The 8941-nt window shown below is 38.1% G+C and overlaps 2 protein-coding genes and 1 long non-coding RNA gene across 3 annotated transcripts in view; all 3 read right to left on the reverse strand.

Annotated features, from left to right (window-relative positions):
* LOC108252126 (DNA topoisomerase 1) overlaps nt 1-802 on the reverse strand; it is a 5460-nt gene extending 4658 nt beyond the window's left edge. The window contains exon 1 of the mRNA XM_017443175.1: nt 761-802. Coding sequence (XP_017298664.1) covers nt 761-802 — 42 coding nt within the window. The remainder of the gene's footprint in view (nt 1-760) is intronic.
* A 2919-nt stretch (nt 803-3721) lies between these two features.
* Nucleotides 3722-4168, reverse strand: LOC113466530. The gene is made up of 2 exons (XR_003390906.1): nt 4021-4168; nt 3722-3835 (listed from the first exon to the last, which is right to left on the reverse strand). It is a non-coding gene; the product is annotated as an uncharacterized LOC113466530 (long non-coding RNA).
* Nucleotides 4169-5420: 1252 nt separating this feature from the next.
* LOC113466529 (ATP-dependent RNA helicase DHX33-like) overlaps nt 5421-8941 on the reverse strand; it is a 10802-nt gene continuing 7281 nt past the window's right edge. Inside the window, exon 3 of the mRNA XM_026822040.1 lies at nt 5421-5702. Coding sequence (XP_026677841.1) covers nt 5439-5702 — 264 coding nt within the window. The 3' untranslated portion in view covers nt 5421-5438. The remainder of the gene's footprint in view (nt 5703-8941) is intronic.

An 8941-nucleotide genomic window follows, 5' to 3' on the forward strand; every position in this document is an offset into this window, starting at 1 on the left:
TGTGAGTCTTATTTTTAAAAAAAACTTTTGGTTTGTTGCATCTTACAGTTTAACAATGCATTATTAGGACCAACTTTTGAGTTGTCTGTCTTTGGAAGACCTCCTACAGCAAAATATTAATCAGAAACACCTTCAACTTAAGTAAATGAGAGTAAAAAGGAATCATTGAGCAACGTCATTACAATACTTATCAAAGTACCTTGAGTTTTATGTCTTGCTTTACCTACTATAAATAGGTAGCTCACATACATAAAGAGGAAATAAGTTAAATTATTCACAAATAAAGTGGTTAATAATCCATATAAAACGTAACAAACACAATTTTCATCATAGAAAAATCAGAAATAGCCTTCTCATAATGGTAAAAACGTGGAAAGAAGAACAATTTCCGAATAGATACCCGGACTTTAGCATAGAGTACGTGTAGACACAGCGAGCTAAGTTCGTAACGAGTCATGAAAATTTTTCTAAGTACAAACGGGTAACAAACACAATTTTCATCATAGAAAAATCAGAAATAGCCTTCTCATAATGAAAAAAACGTGGAAAGAAGAACAATTTCCGTATAGATACCCGGACTTTAGCATAGAGTACGTGTAGACACAGCGAGCTAAGTTCGTAACGAGTCATGAAAATTTTTCTAAGTACAAACGCCATGTTGGACTTAGAAAAATTTCGCTTGCATAGAATGAAATGAGAGCAATTTCTCGGTATTTTACACAAAGTAAAGCGATTTAAAACAAACATTTTTCATACTTACAGAGGCGCTTTCCACGTTGATTGAAGTTTCACCTTCGGCCATCGTTGGAAATTGGAAAATTTTCAAAGGGTCAACTTGAAATTCTCATACCCCCAGAAGGGAATGGTGAAAAAATCACAAGTCCGAGAAAAAAGTGGAACTTATAAAAATTTTGACGTCGAGAGAAGAGAAAAGAAGCAACGAGAAGGGTGGCTTCTGGCTTGGGTGATGAAAAAAAATCCAAGTTGAAGAAAACGTTTTGCGCATGCGTCAACACATAGAGCATTGTCCTCATTAAAACGAAGTCAAATGGAAATGATTTTTTTCTCAAAAATAAACCCCTGGTTCTTAATTTATACGACCTTTGGTGAATTTTCGAGTAAAAAACCAAAAAACTTTCGAAGAAACGAAGACCAAAATCCAAAGGCTGCCGGCTCAAAAAAGTTTCAAAAGTTGATTAATTTTGAAAAATCGCGGGGTTCGTCAAAATCAGGTGCACCAATCACGAGCATCGGGTACAGTTGGCAACATTTGATTTCTGTTTCTGGCGGCAGATTTTAAATGATAGGTACCTATCGGTCTTGAAAAGTAGTTCCGATTGTTCGTTGGTGCTAGCATTTTTCTGTCACCTAAGTTAAACAACGTTCTGCACGGTTTCACGGTTAATCCTTGGATGGGCCACCAAGGATCTTCCATGTGATAATGGTTTTTCTAGACTCCACCCAAGCAATGTACGTGTTATGATTATGAACGTGGGTTTATTTTAAAAGGCTTGTTCTCTGTTCCCACTTGTCTTGAGTACCTATCATCCGATTTAGTACCTAATTTAATAAAAGTGTTTCCACAACCCACGACACGATTTTTTTTCCAAACGACAAGTTGGAAGTAGGAACGGGCGACGGGCCTTAAACCCGGTAATGGAGCAGTTGCAGTTGGGTAAAAATTATGAATAAAAGGTCGATTCCTACGTAAAAAGTTGTGAAAAATCCAAATCTGAAGTCAAAACTCCGAAAAAGTAACTTTAAAAGGTCGAAAATTCAATTTTTAATTGCCGTTCTAATTAAAAAGTTCAAAGAGTTGTGACGTCAGACTTAATGTCAAAATGCGCAGAAACGCTTGCGCACAAACAAACAAAGCGGGAGTCATGAGTTATGACGTCATCGCCTACGGGAGCATATGTCGTGACGGCAAACTTTACGATTTATCAGTATTATTTAAATCGATTTATCTCGGTATCTAGAAGTCGTAGAAGAAAAAGAAAAATTCCATTGGTCCTCATTTTTCCTGCTCTATGACTTTGAAACATCACACAAGTAAGCGCAACTGATCTATTACTGTATTCCTTAATTTAATTTACTTACATAATTATAAAAAATGTTCTGTGAGTATTTATTGAATAAACGAGGCTTGAAAAGAACCTATCACTGGCTCTTGCAGATACATGAATCTCAAAGAAATATGTATCCGTTGAAGGTATCACAATAAAACACAATATTTTAAAACCCAGACCAATTATTTGTTATCCCAAGCTTTGTGCTTTCAATTGATTTACTAGAGCAGTGCTTTCACTCTTCATGTGTTGAATGTCTTTTTGTATCTGCAACAAGTTTTCTCCAATGTTTTTACTACACAATAGATCAATTTGTTCTTCTAGGTTTTTCATTTCTTTCTTCAAGTTACCTATTTCTGTAACAACTTTCACAATATCATTACAATCTGTATGAAGAGTAACTAAATATTTGTACGCTTTTCTAGACATTTCATCTCTAGAAACATCCCTGAATATCATTTCATCAGCTAGAGTAAAACACCGTTCTATTTTACCATTCACATTATTTAGCTGTTTTTGTACTTGCTTGGTATCATTTATTATCTTGGAAACTCCTTATGACTGTGGTCATAACCTTTTATGAGGTCATTAACTCTTAACCAGGAGTTGCTAAGTTCGAATCCCATCCCGGACGGAAATTTTCTGATTAAACGTTCAAGTTTCTACATTGACATTGAAAAGAATACATACGTCTTGAATCGAAGGTCGTGGGTTGGATTCCCGCCCCCAGGCGTATTTTATCCTAAACAAATAAGGTTGTTTCTTGGAACGACTGGCTTTCTTCCTTTCCGGGACGATAAGACCTTAGCAGTTACAGATTCCCTCTATCAAACTTCTTCGATAAAGAAAGAAAAAAAGTTCGAAGTACAATTCACGTAGGTCAATAATCAGAGGTATAAAATATTTATTTTTAAGATAATCACTTAGATCAATTTACAATAAAAGTCAGTCAGACTGCATAGTAAGGGAAAGTTTTAAGGGGGTTTCTTTTCCACTCGAAAACCCCCTTACAAAACCCCTAACTTTCAATCTGACGCATCACAAGAGAGGTTAAAACAAGTACTCAAGAAATCTATCGAGAAAATTCAACTATACATACAAAATAGGTAGACTGGTAGAGCAACACTTGAGTCCATGGTCCCTTAACAACTGAATCTGACAATCAACCCAAACACACAGTAGAAACTAAAAATGTCAAAAATATTGAATAATATCGTACTTTCTGTGGTAAAACTTCAAAACTATACATATGCCTACAAATTTTATCACAGGCTTTGTAGAACCCATTCTGGGAAGAAAAAAAAGAAATCGAGCTCCCAGAACAGCAGGGTTTGATTGAATACGTCAGGGGCACGGTTAGTCCATTGGTAACGCGCTTGCTTGCCATGCAGAAGGTCCCGGGTTCGAATCCCACCATCGACAAAAATTTGTACTCGTTTTTCGATTGACCAGTCTGGTTGTCACCACAGCAACATACTAAAAAAGTGGAACTTCACATGGCATACTGCTGTGCACTCAGATCCCTGCAATGAAGATTTGAAACATGTTCTCATACATTACCTTGCTGGAACTATGACTGCTACTGTGTCGCTCCTTATCCTTGTCGCGATGCTTGTCCTTGTGCCGATCCTTATCTCTGTCCTTATCTCGGTGGCGGTCTTTGTCCCGATGCTCAGACTTGTGCTTGTCCCGATGTTCTGACTTGTGCTCCTTGTCCCGTTTTGACTCCTTGTCAACCCCGTTTGAGAAACCATTCAGGGCAACATCTGAAACATGGCATACAATGAGATAGGCAACCCTACAAGCCTGCTATAGAGGCAGAAACCAATCCTTTAGGGCTGTCTAATAGAGGTAGGAATACTAACTTAGGAAACTATGATTTTCAGTTAAGTCATGGTGTAAGTTACTATATGTACCTACATAACTATGGTAGATAATACTTTTAGCTTACCTGAGTGATTTTCCACTCTACTGCCATTTTCTTTGATTTTTTCCTGGAATTAAAAAGAAGATATGAATGTCAACCCCTTTACACATAAATAGGTACTGACAATTCAACAGTCAGCTCCCTCAATCAAACCTAAAAAAAAGCTCATTTCACACTGACAAATAAGAAATAAGGCAAATCAACATTTCCTTTATGGTACTATGTTATTAGATTCCCTTCAGTTAGCCAAAAGAATGACAATTTTAAGGTATCATTGCCCCAAGGATTATTACTTTTTTTATGTGGACATTGCCTTTGAAACATGATGTTCACAAAGGTTCAGACAGGTTGGCCATGTCCAGAGAATGGAAGAGGAAAGGATATTCAAAAAGAAATTAAATACAAAAAAGGGAAAGGGTAGCTGACACAGTTGAGGGTCCCATGGATTCAATAAAGTACCTAAAGCTTCTACCACAAAGGCTTCACATTGATTTTCTGAGTTTAACTTGATTTTTTTTTCCTTTCTTCCTTTGATGTTTCACAACTCCCACAAGGTTGGGCCAATTTAAAAATAAACATGGGTTTTACCTGTTGATATGTTAATCAAATCAAATGTGGCAGATATGTTCAGTACATGGAGGAAATTTTATAATTAGACTTCAGGCACATTAGGCTTTTAGGGGCCCCACAGAAGTCCTTTGAAAAACTCTTTATTTTACATTAACTACCAAATGGCTTGTCTGATTTTGATGTAGTTTGGCATACATGACACATGTTGAACACCTAAAAGATATTTTCTCACTAAATTTTAGGCTCAAGTGAGCCTATGGGGAGAGGGGAGGAGGCAAAAAGGGGTCCTGTTTGAAAGTGAGCTCACTGAACCACTAGTGTCAGCATACTTTGGTGGAATTCACTTCAGATTCAGCAAGCACCCCTTTCTTTCCCGGGAGAGGGGAGGAGGCAAAAAGGGGCCCTGTTTGAAAGTGAGCTCACTGAACCACTAGTGTCAGCATACTTTGGTGGAATTCACTTCAGATTCAGCAAGCACCCCTTTCTTTCCAAAAGTTTTTTTTGAAAATAAGATTCTCAACCGCTGCACCGGCTAGAGTCCACCGGTTGATGAACACTGGTGGATTGGTGGATTAAAAGTGGGAACCCTACCACTTAAAATAAAGTCCTTTTTTTACCTACATATGTATCTATTTGTGCACATACAAGATTGTATATTCTTCTTCTTCCTAGCCTTTTTTACTTACATAAATAGGGTCGGCGTTTCTTGTCAGTCTCTTCCAGGCAGCCCTATTGTGTACCTCATGTCTTGATAAATTTTCCTCACTCAGGTCTTGATGCACACGATTTTTCCACCTTATCTTCGTTCGGCCTACCTCGCCCTTTTCTCCCCCCTCACTTCCATTCTCTCAACTCTTTTCTATATGTAGCTCTCATCTCTTCTTTGAACATGTCCTTATACACAATAAATATTCAAAATATTCAAATATACTCACGGTAATATATTTTTTATCTCGCTGCAGCTGCGCTATACTCATAAACAGACCCTTGAGTAGACACTTGCGTACAATATCTACATTCTGTCCACAAGAGGATGGACTTATACCACAGCGTCTACATAGATCTACCAGTTGCTCTCTTACGCTGGCGGCGTATTCCATGTTCCGATGATTCAGGTAGTTCTCGAAACACCATTCCTGGAAGGAAACATAATGGGAATAATTTTTTTTTCCATGAACTTCTCTTCCTTACTCTTTTTACTTTCTTTATCCTATATTTTTTATTAAAATAAAATAAACTGAAAAAATGGGAATAAAATTAGTTTCTGCCAGCCTAGATTAGAAGAGAAGGTAGCTTGTTTGCGTTCTAAGAAGCTTTGTTATCAGCTTAGGAGAAGATCTATGTACTGTATAATGTTTTCAAAATAAATTAATAAATACCTACTTTAAAAAGCGCTAGGTAGTGGGTTCGATTCCCGCCGCTCGCCGGGGATGAACTTTATATTTAACAGATAACGTTCGTTCTCTCACGTGTCACATTTCTAAACGATTGCTACACCTCACTGAACTACTTCACTGAACTATTCAGCACTAACCTGAGCACCGTACACATAAATCCCACCTAAAAGCTTAAGTGTCGGGATCCAGGGTTGTTGTTCCATCTTAACTCCGTACACCTGCCTCGGTGGTGTAGTGGTCAAGGCGCTCGCCTGGTAAACAGGAGGGCGTGGGTTCAATCCCAGCCGAGGTATGGAATTTTTAAACCAGTCTGGTTGTCAGCACACCAACATAATAAAAAGTGGAACTTCACATGGCATACTGCTGTGCACTCAAATCCCTGCAATGAGGATTTGAAACATGTTCTCATACATTACCTTGCTGGAACTGTGACTGCTACTGTGTCGCTCCTTATCCTTGTCGCGATGCTTGTCCTTGTGCCGATCCTTATCTCTGTCCTTATCCCGGTGGCGGTCTTTGTCCCGATGCTCAGACTTGTGCTTGTCCCGATGTTCTGACTTGTGCTCCTTGTCCCGTTTCGACTCCTTGTCAACTCCGTTTGAGAAACCATTCAGGGCAACATCTGAAACATGGCATACAATGAGATAGGCAACCCTGCAAGCCTGCCATAGAGGCAGAAACCAATCCTTTAGGGCTGTCTAATAGAGGTAGGAATACTTAGGAAACTATGATTTTCAGTTAAGTCATGGTGTAAGTTACTATATGTACCTACATAACTATGGTAGATAATACTTTTAGCTTACACAAACAAGCGAATTACAGAGAAAACAAAAATAAATATAAAATAAATTTTAAAAATTGCCGCCGGGACAGCTATCTCACGTCGTCCGAGCTCATCTCAACCCGGTACATAAACACACCCTCAGACTTAGGTGTAGGGGCAAACAGCCCTAAATGTTGGGTTAAGCTTATACGAATCTACCCCGTCAGCCCCGTTACCTTGGAGAGTAGTGTCTGTCTTGTAAGCGCTAGGTCTCGTGTTCGATTCCCGCCCGGGAAGAACTTTGTCCTATAGATAAGGTTCGTTCATGGAACGGCTGGCTTTCTCCTATCCTGTCCTCGTTGTCTTTGATTTCGGGACGATAAGACCTGAGCTGTTACAGTTCCCTCTATCAAACCTCTTGGAAAAAAAAACAACTTGGATCTCACATCATAAATTTTTGCTTACTGTTAGATGTTTTTTGATGCGGAGGAAACGTGAAATTGAACACTAAATGCAATTTCAAACAACATACAACGGTAAGCAATAATGTCAATATATAGGAATTCTTACTATAAATTTAACCAATAATCGCTCACATCGTACGTTCAATTCCCTCTTTCAAACCTCTCTTAAAAATGAAAAAAGCCCATTTCTTACCTGTGAAGTAGCCGTATGATATACAGTAACCGGATGTTCCCGCCCCTCCAAACACAACACCTCCGCATCGTTGAAATACTGCTTGAAATGATCCACATCCATCGTAGCGGACATGATGAGAACTTTCAGCGGTGGCTTGTTCATGCGAACGCGGCTTGCTTGGATTTTCTTCACGATGCCGAACAGAACGTCAGTGTGGACGGTGCGCTCGTGACATTCGTCCAGAATGATTACGCTGTAGTTGCTCAGGGCTTTGTCTGGGGAGGAAGAATGGGTATATCACAAATAAAATGTTGTTATTCAGGTTGTGGTAATGTACCGGGTTGAGGTGAGACAGGATATTGTTTCTACAGTTTGGCATGGGGGTAATAACTTAAAAACAAGGCAAGTTTACCAACCTTGCCTATCTCAACCCGATACATAACCAGAACCTCAAGTACTAATGCAAAGGAATTAATTATAAGGTTATTTTCCTAGACATAAATAAAATTACAATGAGTAAAACAAATCCTATTGGAAGAAGAAAAGGCACTCTGGTGTATGGTAACTGTTACCATGTATCTCCAGTTCGAATTAGATAATGGATTTCTCTTGATTCCCATAAGGGACTTATAAGGTCTAGGAACATTCAAGACCTCCCTGGTGAAATATCTTAAGGTTCACAGAGAAAGAATAATCAGTGGTTGGGTAGAAAAGCTTTTCCATTAACTGTTACCATGTATCTCAAGTTCGAATTAGATAATGGATTTCTCTTGATTCCCATAAGGGACTTATAAAGTCTAGGAACATTCAAGACCTCCCTGGTGAAATATCTTAAGGTTCACAGAGAAAGAATAATCAGTGGTTGGGTAGAAAAGCTTTTCCAGGAGAACCTTCCCACAAAATGAAAAAAAATAATAATAATAAATAAATAAATAAAAAAATAAATAAATAAAGTTGGCAGAACAAGATATTATGTGGCAAACATTGATCTTTAACACAGTTAAGATTCCTTTTTCATCTGTTTCCTCTATCACTAAGTCCTTTGGAAATCATCTCCCTGCACTCTTTCCCTTACCTATCATGGTTTCTCTCAGCAACATGCCATCGGTTAAATATTTGAGTTTGGTCAGGGATGAGGTAGATGCTCTCAAACTAGAAGTCTGGTCTAAAGGGTAAGTAAAAATAAACAGGGTAGGTGTTGACTGTTGAATTCTTTCAGTGTGAAATGGGAATAATAATATTTCACGCATTCCCTTTTCAATTTAGGCATTCTATAGAATACCTAAATGTTAACAAATTACAAACCCTCACAGAGAAAGTCCCTTTTCAATTTAGGCATTCTATAGAATACCTACGTATTACATAGAATGCCGATAACAAAAAAATACAAATCTACAGATGTTTTCAACAGTTCTTCTTCTTCTTCTTCTTCTTCTTCTTCTTCTTCTTCTTCTTCTTCTTCAGAATACCTACGTATTACATAGAATGCCGGTAACATATACAAATCTACAGATGTTTTCAACAGTTCTTCTTCTTCTTCTTCTTCTTCTTCTTCTTCTTCTTCTTCTTCTTCTTC

The sequence above is a fragment of the Diaphorina citri genome, unplaced genomic scaffold (genome assembly GCF_000475195.1).
Source record: "Diaphorina citri unplaced genomic scaffold, Diaci psyllid genome assembly version 1.1 scaffold287, whole genome shotgun sequence".
Lineage (NCBI taxonomy): Eukaryota > Metazoa > Arthropoda > Insecta > Hemiptera > Psyllidae > Diaphorina > Diaphorina citri.